The sequence below is a fragment of the Pinus tabuliformis genome, chromosome 6 (assembly GCF_031772625.1).
Source record: "Pinus tabuliformis cultivar Carrire ecotype Pingquan chromosome 6, CPIR1, whole genome shotgun sequence".
In the NCBI taxonomy this organism is placed as follows: Eukaryota; Viridiplantae; Streptophyta; class Pinopsida; order Pinales; family Pinaceae; genus Pinus; species Pinus tabuliformis.
This window is the reverse complement of record NC_142292.1, coordinates 1,345,882,668-1,345,901,936: the sequence shown is the minus strand read 5'-3', so window position 1 is coordinate 1,345,901,936 and position 19,269 is coordinate 1,345,882,668. Positions and strand designations below refer to the sequence as shown.

Sequence of the window (19,269 nt, the reverse complement as noted above, 5' to 3'; positions counted from 1 at the left end):
TGTAGTTAGTAGCTAATAGGATTGTTTATTTACATACACTGGTTTTATTTTAGTTAGACTTTTCCCTATGTAGGTGATTAATTTTTTTTTCCCATAAGGAAAAAGTCGTAATTTCTATTAATAATAGGAAATTACATTTTGTAGATGTTGGTCGCATATTTATATGAGGTCATCGACCTGTCTGTATATACAAACAAAAATAAACTGTAAGATCTGGATCTCCACGCAGGGAGTCGTATAGTTGATCTGTCTATTTAATACCACAGTTTTTACAAAAATTTCTCTGTTCAATGAGTACCGCTATAGGCCGTGCATAAACTTAGAAAATATATAATAAAATCCATATGTCAAAATTTCAAAATTGTCAAAAAATGGCACTGTTGTTTTGTCGGATCATTGACCCGTTCTGTTGAGGTCGTCAAAAGGCCTGTGATAATATTGATGGAAAGTTCCATCAATCTGCTCCTGTATCAGCCATTGTTCTAGATGGTTGTGCGCCGCTTCTTTGGAAAGTTGGTCCGCTTCTGTGTTCTGTTCCCTGTATATATGACGACAAGCAAAGGATTCAAAAGATGATATCAGTCTTTTGGCTTCGTCCAGTATATGTCTCAAAGAATATGCATGACATTGAGATGCAGAATTTATCCAATTGCAAACAATCTGTGAGTCTCCAAACAGTTGCAGGTGTCTGCAGTGCTTTTGATGTGCAAAATGAATGATATGTTTTGCGGTGCATAATTCAGTGAAGTTGTTGGTGCCATTGTCATATTTGATCTGAATTTTGAAGCAGTGCGATTCATTTATGTGTAGTACAGCTCCTCCGCCACAGCCCGCATCCTGTGCGGAACCATCGAAGAAAGCCCAGGGCTTTGTCTTATCGATAGCAATGGGATTTAAGGAGCGAGGTGGGGGGTTGGGAGCAGCATCTGGTATAAGATTGTAATCTGCGATGATATGGTGCAGTATAGTAGGCCAGTGGGGAGCTTTATTGTTGAATATGATATGGTTCCGTGCAATCCAAATGGCTCTACATACTAAGAGAGGCATGTTGTTAGCTTTCCCTGTGTGTGCTCGTATCCAAGAGCACCAAGCCTCTTGTATGTTCTCACCCTGCCATGTAGTGAGGAAAGTAAAGTGTGATGTTAAATTGTGCCAGAATTCTCTGGTTACTGTGCAGTGAAGGAATAGGTGATCCGTGCTTTCTTCTTCGTTGCAGCAAAGGTGGCATCTGAAAGGCCCGTGAAAAGATCTTTTCAATAGATTTTTGCCGGTGGGGATCTTGTCCCATATAATGTTCCACATTAATAAACGGCAGCGGGGGGCAGCTTGTAGCTTCCATAGATTTTTCCAGTGAGGGAGAATATTCGGGGGCATGTGAGGCTCCATTAATTTCAGGTATCCCATTTTGGGGGAATACAATCCATGTTTAGAGAAGGCCCAGATGAGCTCGTCCGGTCCCTCAGTCAGTCTGATGTGGGCCTGGGTAAGGGCTTCGGTGTAGTTATCCCATTCAGTCTGCCATTGCTCAGGTATGTCCAGAGTCGCGGATGTAAGCCAAGCCTGTTGTAGGAAGCTTGAGTTATCACTGTCTCCAATTTGATTAATATGAGTGATGCCTCTGCTGTGCAAATATCGGATGAGATCTTCCGAAAGTCTGTTTGAATTACCGCATCCGACCCATGGGTCCTTCCCAATCCTGACGCTGTGTCCACTCTTGATACGCCAAGTTATGCCTTCCCTCAACAGAGGAAGGGAGCGTAATACTGCCTTCCAGATGTTGGATATATTATGACCAGGTTCATGATGCTGTCGGAACCAGTCCATGAGATGAGTAGGTCTGATGTATTTTGCTTGGGCGACACGGGACCAAAGGCTATCGGAGGTCAGTAGCTGCCATCCTAGTTTGGCTGCTAAAGCATTTGCAAAGTGGTTAAGCCTTTTTATACCCCAGCCACCCCAGCGCTTTGGCATGGCTATAGAGTCCCATTTCACCCATGCAAAGATCCTACCAGGTTGTTGTCCTTTCCATAGAAATCTGGAACATATACTCTGTATCCTGTTGAGTACTCCACGAGGTATCCAAGCGAGGGTCATCCAGTAGACCGGCATAGCTTCAATGACCGCTTTAATGAGGATCAGCCGACCCGCACGAGAAAGGTATTTGTGATACCATGTCTGAAGTCTCTTTTCCACCTTGGCTATCAGCCAAGCCCAGTCAGCAATTCTGTATCCAAGGGGTTTGAGTCTATACCCCAGATACTTTATGCCATCATCAAGGGAAGATGAGGTAAAGGGAAAGCGTTGAGTGGCGAATGCTAATTCATGTCTAGAGCAGCCCACCGCTGTGATAGAGGATTTACTATCATTTACCATCATTCCCGTGGCTTGCTGGAATAGGAGAAAATTATTGTGAAGGGCTGTGACATCTCCAATGCCTCCATTGAGGAAAATGAGGATATCGTCCACAAACAGAAGGTGCGTGAGGAAAAAATTTTCCGATATGTTGATCCCGGTTATCTGATGCCTCTCCCTGGTAGCAATGATAAGCCTACTAAGCCCCTCCATGACAAGTAGGAAGAGTAGAGGGGAGAGAGGGCAACCCTGTCGGAGCCCTCTTTCCGAAGTGAAGAAAGGTGTGGCTTCCCCATTGAGGAGAACACTATATGGCACATCAGTAATGCAGCTCATGACCCATTTAATAAAGAGGTATGGAAAGCCGAGGTGAGTAAGAAGCAATCTGATATAGAGCCAGCTGACTCTATCAAAAGCTTTGGATAGGTCCACCTTCAATATCATACCTTTCTGTTTTTTAGTGTGGAGGGTATGAAGGAGTTCCTGAGCTGTGGCAATGGCTTCATGGATCTGCCGGTTGCTTAGGAAAGCGAATTGTTCTGAAGAAATGTGACGAGATAAGATAGGCTTCAGACGGTTGGCAATGATTTTAGCTACAATCTTGTATAGGCAGTTGCAGAGGGATATAGGTCGGAAGTCGTTGAAAGATGCAGGGTGGTCGGCTTTGGGGATGAGGGCGATGAATGTAGATTTTAGGGTCGATGAAACATTACCCTCCAGCCTGCAGTGCTCAATGACTTTCAGGAGATCAGCTGCCAGGATGTCAAAGAAGGCTATATAGAACTCAATGGACCATCCGTCCGGTCCTGGACTCTTGTCTTTTTTGAACCATTTGATGGTCGCTTCAAGTTCCTCCATAGTCACTTCCTGAGTGAGGTCGATATGGTCCTCTTGCAAGACGAATCTGGGGAATTTCTCGGCCACCCTCATGATTTCGAGTATGTTGATCTCCCTGGGTGCCTTGTATATGTTTTTGAAATGATCAGTAGCTAGCTTTGCCAGGTGCCTCTGAGATGTGACTGTGTGGTCCTGATCATCTTTTAGTTCCCAGATTGTATTGATTGCCTTTCTGCCATTTGCATAATTGTGGTAGAATTTGGTGTTGTCATCCCCAGCAGTGAGCCATATGGCTCTGCTCCTCAGCCGCCAACTTTCTTCTCGTTCTTTCAGGATCTGTGATCGTTTGGATATGAGAGAAGTGTATAACTCCTTACTTTCCTGAGTAGGGAAGGTGCCACCCTCATCTTCCTCATGTGCAGCAATGATCCTCTCAGTGTAGGTGATTAATTGTAATGTCCCTTCCTAAATTATTTTGGAAAAGATTTATTTCTACATTTTGGGGCCCATTTGATTTTTAATAAAAGACTTAGGAGTTAGAGGAAAGCTAATTTTATATTATTTTGTTTTTTTAATGATATGTGGGGACCACCCACATAAGAAATACACACTTCCTAAGACAATGATTTGAAATGCATGAGAGGGAAGAAAAGTTGGGAAGAAAAACTCCATGAAACTTATAAAAGGAAAGCAACACACTTCATTTGACATTCTTGGCTTATCGAAATTGATTCTATTGCTCAAGTTGTTTAGCAAGGTCACTTGTTGTTTAGAAAGAGTTTTACAAGAGGAGAACTCACCCTTTCTTCAGGGGACTTTGAGTTCCACCCTAGAGAGTTTCATCCATTATCATCTGAAGGAGATTTGTAGAGTGATTTCTAGCATTTGTATTTAGCTTGCCCTAATAGTGCGTATTTCTGGAGGACGTAGTAGTGGATCTAGTGTGGCCATTGTAGCATTATTCCAGAGGGATATTGCTGGGAGAAATTAGGAGGAGAAGGTTCAATAGATTTGTTGGCTATTGGGTGAGTTTGAGGGCTGGAAGTGGAAGCAATATTGAGGAATGATTTTGCAGACTCTCTAGCTAGCGCAGAAGAGAGAAACTGGGCATACATCAGAGATAAACTTTCATCCATTGGGGCTATTTCTTGTTGGGGACATAAGGGAAGTACTGGTGGAGTTGATTGCTACATTTCAGGAGTGTATGAGGAGGATTTTTCTATGTTTTGGCAAGCAGTGTGTTTTAGCAAATTTGGAGGGCATAGGGCCTTTTGGGGGTCAATTTTGGAATGGAAAAACCAAACCAAAAAAATTGTGTTTTTTTTTTTGGGTTTTTGACAAGGACCTCGATATGAATCTGTAGAATTTTCTAAGCACCGGAGGTGTGGTTTTCAGTCGTATCTTTGCAGTAGACAATGCCAAATTGCTAGGGACTACGCAATGCCTATTTGGGGGTCGATTTTGGAAGGTAAAAACCAGGCCAAAACATTTCTAGATTTTTCTTCGTTTTTGACAAGGACCTTTGAAATAAATTTGCAGAATTTTTTGAGCATCAGAGGTGGGGTTTTCAGCCATATCTTTGCAGCAGACAATGCATATTTGATAGGGAAACGTAGTTAGAAGTTTTTGGGTTATCATTGCTTCACCTGCACATTACTACGCTTACCAAAAAAGGAAATCCCAGGTGTATTCCTTCCATATATTTGTACTCTTCCACCAATTATAATAATATGGCTCAACTACTTCCATATTTACGATTGTTCTCAATGTTTACTAAATCGTTTAAAAAAAATTGTGGTGTAAATTTGATATTTACTCGCATATCATTATTTTTCCTATTTTGGAACATTACAGTGGTATCAAAGCCATAATATTGGCTCAGCCTGTGGCAAACCCTTCGTTCTATGACATGACCAGAATAAAATGCTAAGAAATCATGGGATCCAAAGAAATATTAGAATCAAACAACATGGTAGTCACCTTGAATGAGGTGATTAGGATGCAACAAATGATAATTGATGTGGAGGAATGTTTATTCATTTCGCAATTTGGAATCAAGACTATTCTCAATTATACAACAAATCCACTATGCCCAAAATTATGGGTAATGTATAAAGATGGCCATACATGATTGAAATTGATGTGGAGTCACTGGAAGCAAATTGGAGGGTATACCAATTGTTGGGTCATGACATTAAAGTGCCCCTCTCTTTTTTGGAGTTCTGTGAAATAAGAGGTATGCATAAAATAATTGGGATTTAGTGGAATTATGTTGGGATGTTGGAGAGGATTAAGGACGAAGATGGGAGAATAGTTCAAGGGGCCATGGTTGGCAAGGAGACAATTGAGCATACACTCATTGATGAGATTTCATTCGTTGTTGAGGTATCCATTAATGAGGTATCCTGGGTTGTAACCAAGTTCTTAAATGATAGTAGCACACCACAAGGTTGATGAGATGTCGGGAAACATCCCCCCTATTGATGAGGAGCCAATACATACAAAGGCATCCAAATCTATGACAAAGTTGTCATATGACAGTCACCTACAACTGACTGGTGAGCATGTATTACACGTTGGGTTGTCTATGGGGGAGTAGTTGGAGGCTCATGTAGAGTCCATCATGGATGAGGATGTGAAACCATCCTTTGGGCTAGCCAAAGATGAGGGGAAACATAGAGACCACACATTGGGATTTCAACACAGTTCGCTTAAGAGGCACACTGATGGGATCTACAGCATTGTTATCCCACCCTTATGCATTGGGTTGAGGGAGGAAGAGTAGTCATTAGGGGATTTTTAAGGTCTGAAATGGGCCTCCTAAGGAAATTATAAAATAATAGTGGAAATAGTAAAATAAGATTTGATTACATCATCAAATTTTAGAGGGAAAAAAGAAAAATCTATTTTTTCAACTCATATTTTCAACTTATCTCCCTATGGGTTTACTCAAATTTCAAGCGGAAACACTCGTTGGATGCAGAATTTGATTCCTCATCAAAGGAGTACCAATGTTTCATAATTTTTATGGACCCTACTACATGAAAAATGAAAAATACATGAAAAAGGTGATTGCAATCACGTTTTTTCATGTATTTCTCATTTTTCTTGTAGCAGATCCATCGAAAGTATGCAACATCGGTACTCCTTGGATGAGGAATTAAATTTTGTATCCAACAAGTAATTTTTCTCAAAATTTGATTAAAACCTTGGCGAGATAAGTTGAAAATATGAGTTGAAAAAGTAGTTTTATTATTTTATTATATTTTAATCTTTTTACTTTTTTACTCCAAAAATGGTGAATCATGCCCCATGGTTGACATCATTATCTTTAATACTATTGGTTCTTATGAAGTTTATTTTGGTTGTACATTTTTCTTAGGAGGCCCATTTTAGACCTCAAAATTCCCCTAATGCTATACATACCAGAGGGGATGACCAGGTTAGTAACACTATTGGGTCCTCTTTTCCCTTTGGAGAGAGGGAGATAAAGCTACCTAGTTAGATCTCATGTGTTGACCTAGATAGCAGGATGAGATGATCGAAGTTGCATAAGGTGAAACATCTACATGTCGGGGTTGTTCGATGTGATGGAGTTCATGCATTTGATCCCTCTCTTGGGGTTGGATGGCGAGAGATCTTGAGTTGGTACCCAGTGGAGTGGACTAGACTCATGGAGATGGTCATAGTCTAGAGTAAGGCTTAGTGGGAGCTCTTAGACATTGAGGGCACTAAAGGTCCAAGTTGGGACTCAGATCCAGGTGGAGCTCCGTATATGATATCATACATGTGGGATGTCTATGGAATTGATGAGGTAGTCGACCCAATGATTGAGAACATACATTCAATAGGGGAATTATAGTCAGAATTATCAGACAAATAGTTTGTGAGTAGGCTCCATGGATTTTACTGGCAGGTTGGTTGTGCACAAGGTCGCAAGATGATTAGAATTCTCTAGTAGGAGATGGTTGGAGGAGGTGGCATGGGTGGGCCACCGAACCAGATATTGCATGGAGATGATATTCTCCCATTGAGGTTTAGGACTCAAGGGTCACATAGGATCACCACAGTAGAGGTATCCCCTCCAGTAGGAGTGGAGTTAGCGTGCTCAGGTCTACCAGGATGGACGAGGGGACATGACACTTGTCATGGTGGGGCCATTATCAGAGTGGTAGACACTTTGGCACATGTTGGATACATTATGTTATAGGGTGGTATGACAGTAGGAAGTGGTACACAAGATTGCACAAAGTGAGTTCATAGCATCCAGTGTTATATAGAGGGATGTGGCCTGATGCATACAGACCTAATTCTAGGCCATAATGCCCAATGGTGTGTATGGCTATGCAGAAAGGAGCAGTGGCTTGAAGAGGAGCATGGAAATGCATGGTGGAAATACCACAACATGTCGGTTTACACTGTGAGGTAGGAGGAGTGACTCACATTGCATTGAGGACATTCGAGGATTGACAGGTGCAGTGATACAAGCAGGACACATGATGGTATAGTCATAGCAGGGGTTATCCAATCATGTACAGGGATAGGTTGTGGCGTACAATGACATGTCGATGAATGAGGTGGTACTTGGTGGTATACAGTGACACATGATGTAGCACAATGGGATGTTGGATCATTGTCTCTACGGAGACTTATGGACAAGGATAGTAGGTGTATCATTTGACGCAACTCACCTAGGATCGATGAGGACATTTTTGAGCATATGGGGACACCATGTCTAGTAGAGGCAAGGCCTCAAGGGGTTTATTAGTAGATCCGAGGTGGAGAGAGGGTCATCCGTAGGATTACTCTTGATCATACTCTTTGGGACATACTCACCCATCTTCCTCCAGTGTTTCTCGTAGTCGCAGAGGTTGTAGTTGTTTCCCTTTGAAACTCTCCATTCAGGATGTAGGGCATGGGAGCCTCACCCTAGGCAGTTGGATGAGACACCGCATGTCATGGGCCAAGTGGAGACTCTCCAGTTGAGATACTTGGTAGGTGCATGATTTTATTGTTACAGACTTAGGGATGGAATGGTTGATTGTCAAGGTAGCATATGTTCCACCCATAGGCTCACACTTGGGGAGGTGACCAAGAGAGAGTTACATGGTGGTTTTTCAACTAGACAACTTGAGTCATTAGGTGAAAATGAGGTGTGGAGTATGGTAGTCCTTGTTGGAAAGATAATGCCTAGGCTTTCGATAGTACTCAGGCACATCATCACGTGTTGGGATAGCAAATCTCATTGTGTGATTTGGCAGGTACAAAGCGACTGGATATTTGCGAGATAGGTTCTTGATGCTCGGTGCCTACCTATTGGATATCTATAGGAGGCAGAGACGAGGCATAGAGGGGTCCCAACAGCTAGCAACATATCACAACAACAGGAAGAGAGGATTAGGGGTTTTGGAACTCCAGTATGGTTATGGGATCCAAGGATCCAATGGATTGGTGGGATACTCCACTCCTCAGTGAACATTGTTGGGATAACAAATAGACTGATCCATTCACAAGCAGACACATGGGGGATCACCCAAGCCCTGACCATAGGATGAGGTAGATTATTGTTCAGGGTTGGGGCTAGCCATGGAGTGATAGGCACTGACACTGTCGAGTCGTTTTGGCAAGATTAGCCTAGCCTCGATCATCGCAGAGATTATGGCCGAGAGTTATGGGAGAGGAGGATCTGGTATGCCCATGCTAGGTAGTCAGGCATGACCAGAGTGTCACGATGTCAACATGATAGGTTCCTTCTATGACGAGAAGGGGATTCTGGCATAACAGGGTTGAGAAATTCAACTACTTGTAGAGGTGAGTTGGTTTCTACAGGGGAGGGTCATTTAGATCTTCCATTTGGTTTTAGTGATTTGTTGATTGTGTGGGGAACTTTAGCTGTGTGGCAGGGTGACCGACATGAGGAGATCAGGGGAGGCATGGATATATGAGGGTTCATATCCACTAGGATTGGATTGCATCTTCAAAAGATTATTCTTGTAGTGCATGAGATGGACTACTTAGTAGGGAAATTTCATGGGGAGTTGGGTAGAGTCCTACATTATCATGATGCTCTACTTATTACTAGTATGCAAAGGGATTCTAGTACCTATATCTGTTTGGATAACGAGTGGAGAAATGTATGCTTCACATTGAATAGGATGGCTTGGGATCCTTGTATCAAGGGATTCCTTCATGACGGGACAATGTTGAGATTGGTGATAGCTCAATGGTACATTTGGGACCCTAGTAGTATTGGTGGTTACAGTAGTGATCAACAATGAGAGAGGGAACTTGTTCAGGCATTTCTTGAGGACAATCAATTTTTGGTGCGGAGTACTGTAATGTACCTTCCAAAATTATTTTGGAATAGGATTTATTTCTACATTTTGGAGGCCAGTTTTGGTGAAGGCGGGGCCCATTTGATTTTTGATAAAAGACTTAGGAGTTAGAGGCAAGTTAATTTTATATTGTTTTGTTTTGTTAATGATAGGTGGGGACCACTCACATAAGAAATATGAACTCCCTAAGCCAATGACTCAAAATTCATGAGGCGGGAAGAAAGGCTCCATGAAAGTTATAAAAGGAAGGCAACACACTTCATTTGACATTCTTGGATTATCGAATTTGATTCTGTAGTTGGAGTTTTTTAGCCAGGTCACTTTCTGTTTAGCAAGAGTTTTCAAAGGGGAGAGCTCACCCTTTATTTGGGGGACTTCTAGTGCCACCCTAGAGAGGTTCATCCATTATCATCTGGAGGAGATTTGTAGAGAGATTTCCACCATTTTTATTCAGTTCGCCCCATTAGTGTGTATTTCTGGAGGACATAGTAGTGGATCTAGTGCGACAATTGCAACATTCTTCTGGAGGGCTATTTCTAGGAGAAGTTAGGAGAAGAAGTCTCAATAGATTTGTTGGCTATTGGGTGAGTTTGAAGGCTCGAAGTGTCAACAATATTCAGGAATGATTTTGTAGACTATGTGGCCAGTGCAAAAGAGAGAAATTGGGCATATGTGGGAGATAGAGTTTCAGCCATTGGGGCTATTTGTTTCTGGAAGAAATAAGGGAATTATTAGTGGAGTTTGTTGCTACATTTTAGGAGTGTATGGGAATGATTTTGCTGGTGTATTGGCAGGTAATGTGCTTCAACATATTTGGAGGGTGAAGGGCCTTTTGGGGGTCAATTTGGAAGGTCAAAACCAAGCCAAGCCATTTATGGGTTTTTCTAGGTTTTTGACTGGGACCCCAGATATATATTTTCAAAATTTTATGAGCACCATAGGTGGGGTTTTCAGCTGTATATTTGCAGTAGACACTGGAGAATCGCTAAGGACTATGTGGTGCCTTGTTGGGGGTTGATTTTAGATGCTCAAAAATAGACCAAACTATTTTTGGGTTTCTCTGGGTTTTTGACAAGGACCTTAGAATTTATTTTTTTTAGAATTTTATGAGAAACGAAGGTGGGGTTTTCATTCATATCTTTGCAGTAGACAATGCATATTTGTTAGGGCAGTGCACAACAATAGTTGGAAAGTTTATGGGTTACAATTTATTCACCTGGGCATTGATCCACTTGCCAAAAAATGAAAGCTCGGGTGTTGTCTTGATGGGCCTTGACCTAGGTTCAACGTTGATTAGCCAAGCAAATCCCTACACCACTGTCCCTTCTGACAACAATCTATGCAGCATGGACTAAAGTCTCACCTGAAGCAGTATGGGGGGATGTAGGAACCAAGTTTCTATACCCTGAGATAGTTGTGATGTCGTTTTTTAACCCTACGCCTTCCTTCGTGTAGACTTATAAGCCCTTCAGCGATTATTAATGTACTTCTCTTATTCATCCTTGAAGCCTCCGTGAAAGTTTTCGATAATCCTTCACGGACCCTCAATATTTGATTTAGACACTTATGCGCCTCTGTAACTATCCTTAATTTTGTGTCTACCCCGATTAGCTTAAGTATTGGTTAACTTCAAGATGCATTATGATTATCTTTGCGTAAACAAATATTCTTACTTGTGTTCATATGACAAAGTAAAATACATATATTCACGTATCAATATAGCATTAAATCATAAACTCAGTATTCCACATACCATAATCGCAAACATTCATAACAGAAGTAAAATAATTCATACACAGGTATCTCCCGAATAATTCTCTTTATTGATAGTTCAGATTTCCAATACAGACTCTAAATTCCTTGCACACACAGTTGCAGGTGTCCGCATGCTTAGCTACAGACTTATATCCTAGGCCTCTATGCACTCAGCTACGGAGCCTCTTCCTACGCTAAGACTCTTGGCTCTTAACTCTCACTTTCCCAAAAACTTACTTAGAACTCTACGAAAAATTGCCTTAGACTCTTCTAAGAGTCCCTTTTTATACATTCCCAGTGGATCTCATCAAGACGACACAAGCTATCTAAACTAAAGGTGGAAACCCTTTTTGACTATTTGCATCTTCGCACTCCGCAACCACAATGCGGAGAATTTACATTCTTTATACAAAACTTGGGCCTTTATCCCCAAAACTTGGGCCTTTAGCCCCAAAAATTGGGCTTTTAACCCCAAAATTGGCCATAGGGGACCTATTCCCAATAGGCCCCCAACACAAATCTGGTGGCTTGCCCCGAGTCACTCGGTCGATGTGGAGATTTTGTCGTGAAGACCTCCCAGGTCCACCTATATGACTGCAACCTTGGCAGCACACTGTGTCGCTGCCTACTTAACCTGCTCGGCCAGATGCTCCATCGTTGGTTATGTACTGTCTGCCTATATTTTCTACTGTGTCGCTTACAAACTGGCCAAATTCCCTTCGATGGAGGTAGTGAGTACATATGATTCCTCTAGCCAAGGCCCTAATCTAGCCTTCAGTACTACATCCTTGCATTGAGTTGCATCCACCTATTCCTTTAGTGCATTTTCTTCTTGTAGCTTTTCCAACCTCTATGTGATGGAGACAGTGCACACTGCCATTTTGACCTCATTGTACTTCTGCTACAGCTCTCGTGCGTCAGTTTCTAGTCTTTGTAGGTTGGGATCTTCCTGCAGATTGGTCACTACTTCGATTGCCTACTCGAAGAGAGTAGTGCAATCCTTCATAGCGGCGTCAATAGATGCAAAAACATCTTTTACAATTATTGCGTGCTTGAATTCTAGTGGAGTCAAAGGCTAGGCCCTCAACTCGAGTTCCATGATCTTAAGGTTTAGTTCAAACTAAACCTTTGCTAGCTTTGTTCGTGCCTCACACACACCTATAGCGAGCTTTTAGATCCTTGCATCGACTAGCACATCTTTGGGGATGTTCAGCTCTAGACGATCTGCCATGCCTCAACCACCACAACTGTTGTGCGCTCATTCTTTTTTGTGATCTTCTTAAGAAGATCAATCGTGGGTGATTTTCCGACGAAAATCTATGCATTTTTCACCTTTTGTTCATTGATAACATTCAAGTGATATTTCTGAGCCCGTATTTCTGCGATCACACCATCCAGTAGGGTTTGAAGGGCTTAACTTGTAGGCACAGCCAAGTTTAACACGACTTGCTTGATGGCGCTGACAGTGGCCTTGTCAGCCTCTACTTCTACGGTCAATGCTCCATTCGACAACATGAAAGCCCCAGGATCTAATGTATGGACCATCTCTGTTGCATCTAAGGTTCCTAGCACCAAATTGTTTGACACCACATTGCCTCGCCCTACAGTGGTATGCACCTAAGTAGCGTGGATCTGCAGTTTGCGCAGATCTGTTTGAATGGCGACCAAGGCCAGTTTCTATTGCTGCTCAAACTACTGCAGAAATTTCGTGGTCGCATCCCTCACTGTATCATCGATATCATTCAAATCACCCTCTATCAAGGTGATTGGGTCTAGGGACGATTTTTTGGCCTTGGACTTCTTCTGTGGCCTACTTTCTCCTGCTCCCTTATGCACTTAATCAGGAATGGAGTAGTCTTTGAGTCGCTCCTCCTTGCTCTGAGCACTGCTCATCCTCATCTATCTGTGGAGAATGTGACTTCTAACTGCTATCAGAGTCATGGTCATCCTATTCCTCCTCCTCTTATGCCTGTGTTTTAGCCGCGCGCTCTAATGTGGCTTTATCCTCATTTTCTTTCCTTCATTTTTCGGCCAACTACTCCATCATTAACTTGACCTCTTCCTTCTTCTACTTCGTGGCAGACTTGCTAGTACCATACAATAAGTCTGAGGCCTTGTGCCACTCCATGGGAAAAATCTCCAGAACCGCGACAATTGCATCATCCATCGCTAGGTATGGAAGATCATACAATTTCTATGTGGGGTCCTTTCCCGCTCTAATGGACACACAGTGGAAGTTTTCCTTGAAGTCCACATACTCGGAAAACTTCTCAAAGACAGTCGATGAAAGATGCGTCTTGCAGTTGATTATGGCACGGATGCTTGATTCCATGAGAATCCATAATATTTTGTTGTTCTTGATCCTTTGGGGTCCTTCGTGACCTAGAGCAAAGTGAACTTCACTGCTTCTGGCAGCTTCGGTGCAATCAGAGGAAACTGACTGTCCTTCGGCAAGTCCCATGCAACTAATATAATCAACAGTAGTAGCCATGCATAGTGGAAATTCTTGCTTTCATCTTATGCTTCTCTGTAGTTTGCGAGGAACTCGCTGCAGAGGTAGCACACCCAGTTAAATTGTATGCCCTCCATGCACTGGACTACTAAAGATACCATCGGCGCCAGCACTTCATCTATGCGACACTTCCTCATAATTTTCCCTGCCAAAATTTGAGTGGCTACTTTAACCGCAGGGTCAGTTATGCTAGAGATGGAGTAGCCACGTGGCTTCTTGGCAAGTTTTAACTTTTCCTTCATTCGATCGTCAAGTTTGTGCTCACCCAAATTTCTGCCAAATGCCATGGTCGAATTCAAACTTGAGTGTGGGAGCAAGGTGATCTTGTGGATCAACATGTCAATGTGTTATGAAACCAACTCACACAAAGATAGAAAGGATAGATAAACACCTTAGAAATAAGCCTCTTCGATGGGGCAACCTCCTTTACATTACACAAATGAAAAATTCTTGGATGATACAAATGAGAAGACCTCCTTTCTATATATAGGAGTCTAAGGGGTCATAATATAATCACAGCCGACATAACAATAATAATTTAAGGGCACAATAATAACAATAGTGGGCTTCTATGGGGCACAATAATAACAATATGGGGACTACATGGGCAAAACAATATAATAAGGAGGTTGTACTAATAACAATAAGGGGTTACACTAGTAGTATAGGGACCTAACATGCCCCTCTCCTTCAAAAAGTGTTGTCCTCAATGCTTGAGTAGTTCTTGATGCCTCTGTATAAAATTCTTGTCCTCCCATGTGGAATCTTCAGTGAGTAAGTTCTTCCACTTGATGAGATACTATGAAATTGATTGATTTCGTAGATGTCGGGTTCTTGTTTCTGTGACTGACCCAAGTTCCAATATGATTTTTCCTTCCTCGTCAAGTTTTGGCAATATTGTTTGAACTCGGATCTTCTGCAACTTTTGAATGAGTGGCCACACTTCTTCGTCATTGTTCCATTCATCCTTTGATTTGTTTATCCAATCTAGTTCGATAATAGAAATGGCACAAAACAATTCTTCCACATCCTCATCCTTTCTTAAGTGTGCATTTGCAACAACATTTTTCTCCCCTTTTTTGTAGATGATTTCAAAGCCATAACCCAACATCTTTGTGACCCATTTTTTTTGTTCTTCTGAAGATAATATTTGTTCTAAAAAGTATTTAAGACTATCATGATCCATTTTTACCTTTTAGTGTCTTCTCGTTAGGTAAGGTTTGATGTTTGGAGGAACAATTCCTGGAATCAAATGAATAGCATAATCATGATCACGAATAGGTGTGAGGCCTTTGGGAGTCTTAAATACCTCGGAATGATTGTCCAAGCATTTTTGGAGATCTGGAGAAATAGAAGATTTCAACGTGGGAACCTCTAGTGAACATAATTGTGCAATTACACCTCTTTTTCCTTTCTTTAGAAGATTTTTCATTCCGTTAGAGATGATTATCTTTCCCGGTTTCCCTGTGATACCCCTTAATTCAAATTCCTTTCCTTCCAAAGAAAATTTCATGAAAAGTTCTTGAAAATTAAAAGCTATTGTACCCAAGGATTGGAGCCATTGGACTCCTAGTACAATGTCAACACCATCCATTGGAATGGAAAACATTGGGTTATTCAATAAATATTCTCCCATGGATAGCTTGATATTATGGCATTTTCCAGAGCAATCTATGGTTCCTCCACTTCCAACCATCATTTGACACTCTGGTGCTAGATATAGGAAGAAAATCAATTCCTTGGCTATCTTACAATGAATAAAATTATGGGTATTTCCCGAACCAATCAACACTATTACCTTTTTCTTCTTGATAGGTCCTTCTATATTGATAGTTTGAGGAGTGGTAATTTGGTCCAATGCATTACAAGATATTGTCGGATTTATTTATTGAAGCTCTAAGTGATATTTTGCTTCTTGAACCTTTTTCTTCTTGATATGTCCTTCTATCTTGATAGTTTGAGGAGTGGTAATTTCGAACAATGCATTACAAGATATGGTCAGATTCATTTTTGCTTTCTTGGTGTGATCTTTCACTTGAACCTTTTTCTTCTTGATATGTCCTTCTATCTTGATTGTTTGAGGAGTGGTAATTCTTGCCAATGCTTCACAATATATGGTCAGATTCATTTATTCTTTCTCTAGGGTTGGTTCCTGGTGTATATCCTCTTCTTTTGATGTTTCCTGATCCTTTTCTTCCTCCTCTCCACAATCAATGTAAAATAATTTCTTCTCAACACACTTATGACCTTTCATGTATTTGTTATCACAATTGTAGCAAAGCCCTTTTCCTCTTTTTTCTCCCAATCGTGGTGGTGTCAACCTTGTAGGTTGTGGAAGGCTAGGAGAAACAACACTTCCATCTTTATAGTTGTGTGGGGTAGACTTCCTTGTTTCCATAAATTTTTCTTTCCACTTTTCTTTCCAACTTGAATGCCTTCTCTAATGAATCAGGTTCCCAAAGATGAACCTCATATTGAATGTTATCCTTTAAAATCCCTATAGAGACATCAATCCTCTGCCTCTATGGAATATCATTTTCCCTTATATTCAAGTTTTGGAAGTACTCAATGGGGTCTACCATTGAACACTTTTGTTTGAGATTTATCAATTGGCTAAAGAAGGTGTTTCTCTTTGTATCCTCGTAATGTGCTATCATTTCCTCCATGAAAATTGACCACATAACAAGTGGTTTACGAGAAAAAAGCCCTTTATACCATAAAAATTGATTTGGTTATAAATAATTAGATGCAATACGTACCTTTTGTAACAGTCGTACACCATGTAGATCAAAATATTTCTCCATCTATAGTATCCAATTTACCAAATCCTTGCCATCAAACTTCCTCATCTCGCTTTTTCTTGATTTTATGAGCTTGATCTTGAAACGACTGTAACTCTGTAATTTCAAATCTCCAAGTTTTGAAATTGCATCCTGCAGTATCCCTCTATGTTCTCTTTCTAACCTCGCAAGTATGATCATGATTGGATTCTCTAAGGAATCATTATGTCAAATCTCCCACGATGACCTCATTATATACTAGTTCAATAGAGTGAACTTGTATGAAGTGCCACGTGTCACTATTTTCACCTTAATATTTGAAAAATATAAACAGAAAACTACAGTCCATCCTCTTTATGTAACTTCTTAGGAAATTTCAATCTAATGCTCAGAGAGAAAGTTATGATGATTTTCCCAAGGTCACTTGTTTAGAATGTAATTCAGGAGTCTACAAAAACCCTAACTTCCTCAGATCATATATCAGAAACTATAATGAGACAAGATATAAAAATTCAGATCCAAGGTTTAGACTGATTTATTCTCAGATGAGTTTTTTTTGTAGCTTCTGAAACTTCGTAGTGAAAAATTTATAGCAAAAGTTCCACGATGACCTGTTTTAGATGAAATTCTAGAGCTTACACAAACCTTAACTTCCTTAGATCATATCTCCATAAATATAGTGAGAAAAGATCTTAAATTCGGAAACGAGGTTCAGCACGGTTTTGTCTCAAATGGGTTTTTGCTTTAGCTTTTGAAACATTGTAGAAACAAATTTATAGCGAAAATTCCACAATGACCTATTTGGAGCAGTGAAACCCTATAATCCAAAGCTCTGATACCAAATGTTATGAAACCAACTCACAAAAAGATAGAAAAGATAGATAAACACCTTAGAAATAAGCCTCTTTGAGGGGCAAACCTCCTTTACATTACTCAAATGAACAATTCTTGGATGATACAAATGGCAAGACCTCCTTTCTATATATAGTAGTCTAAGGGGTCATAGTATAATCAGAGTCGACATAAAAATAATAATGTAAGGGCACAATAATAAAAATAGTGAGCTTCTATGGGGCACAATAATAACAATATGGGGACTACATGGGAAAAACAATATAATAAGGGGTTACACTAGTAGTAAGGGACCTAACACAGTGATTGGTATCGAATCTCCTAACCATAAGCACCCATCACGCACCAAGCATAACAGCTGCTTGATCACTATCAAAATTATGGGTGCGCGGTTCTAATGCGACACCCATAGCAGGTTCAAAAATCCTGCCTTCTCGAACCCTTTTATCCACTTTCTTGGCTCCAACATTGTCACACCAGAGTATTTATAAAAGATTGGGTGCATGAATGAATCTATCACTATGTGGGGAAAGCGCTTTGTATCTGCTAAATCCAAATCCTCAAGCTTCAAAAGGGGGATGTGCACCAATCACAGTCCTTCGAATGTAATTTTGTCTAGTAGCAATGGAGTGAACAACGTGCTTTTGTTCTCATCGATGTCCTTTGGTACCTTCACCTTGCCTCGACGCAGAGGGACATATGGTGGCAGCTTGGAGATAGGGTCTTCCCCCTCAACGTCAAAGTCTTTTTCCCCATGTCAACATCTTCTATGCCCACACCAACGTCCTCTACATCCTCATCAAGTTCCAAGTCTACTATCTTGGCCTTCTCCTATGCAATAGGATTTTCTCTCTTCTGGTGTTTCCTTGGCGACTCATGCATTGACTATGTTTCTTTTTGCTTATCCTTCTTCGACTTGGGACCTTCTTCGGGCGGCGTAGGCCTTGGCCCAGGAGACCTTGGCGATTAGGGTACTTCTTCCGGTACCTCTGCACTCACTACCTCCAAGGCAGCTCCCTCAGCTGTCATTACTTCTCCAACACTTGTAGTCTCCACAGGTGCTGACATAATGCCAAGTAAAAGCTCTTGATTTTCCTTCGGCAACTTCTCAAACTTTGAACTCGCTACCAGAGCCTCGAAATAATTAAGGTTCATGCGCGCTTGATAGCTCAACACCTCAATTATCAAAATGGCAAGTGTTTTTCGTTGGTAGACCATCTGTAATTTATAGGCAATTTCAAATTTGAATCCGACCTTTCCCCCCAAAATTGGTCCATAAATGGTAGAGTGGTGACAGATTTTCAAAGATCTTTCTCTTAAATTCCGACTTAATTTCCGCCCCCACACTACATTTAGGCATTTTCCCATTGTCAAGTCATGAACAGTGACCATAGTGGTCACTTTCCATTTCCCTGCACGGTCTCTCCTTCAATAGCACAGCTCACATCGTGCTTCTGCTGACACTGCCATTCCGTGAAGTATCCCAAACACGCAGCTCTACAACTTGGGTAGTGTAGTTTATAGTCCCGTGCCTCCTTTCAGCTACCTGGAGCGCTAAGAGTGTGCTTCCATTATGTAGTCATTTGGCTGGATCCTCGGTGTATGGCTTCAATTGGCTACCATTCACCCTCCCTGGGATTGGCTCTCCATTCAAATTTACCAACTGAACTACTCCACCATCGGTAATCTCCTTGACGACATAGGCTCCAACCAGTGCAGCTGAAATTTTCTTGGAAATTTATCAAACTTACTGTCATATAATAACACTAAATCATTTACCTTGAAGGTGCATAGTTTGATGTGTCGATCGTGCCATGCCTTTTCGCGTTCCTTTTGAACTTGTTGA

General features: G+C 41.2%; 1 protein-coding gene across 1 annotated transcript; it reads right to left on the bottom strand.

The window, feature by feature from the left end:
* Positions 1 to 393: 393 nt before the first annotated feature.
* On the bottom strand, positions 394 to 18,578 carry LOC149263600 (uncharacterized). The gene is made up of 2 exons (XM_089389353.1): positions 18,411 to 18,578; positions 394 to 3,654 (listed from the first exon to the last, which is right to left on the bottom strand). Exons 1-2 carry the CDS (start codon positions 18,576 to 18,578, stop codon positions 394 to 396), a joined length of 3,429 nt encoding a protein of 1,142 aa, XP_089245479.1.
* Between the last annotated feature and the right edge of the window lie 691 nt (positions 18,579 to 19,269).

Coding starts and splice junctions, on each gene's coding strand:
- LOC149263600 (XM_089389353.1), bottom strand. CDS start 18,578: ATGAACCTTAATTATTTCGAGGCTCTGGTAGCGAGTTCAAAGTTTGAG. Junction 3,655..18,410: donor TGGAGGTAGTGAGTGCAGAG/GTACCGGAAGAA, acceptor AAAATAATTTAG/GAAGGGACATTACAATTAAT.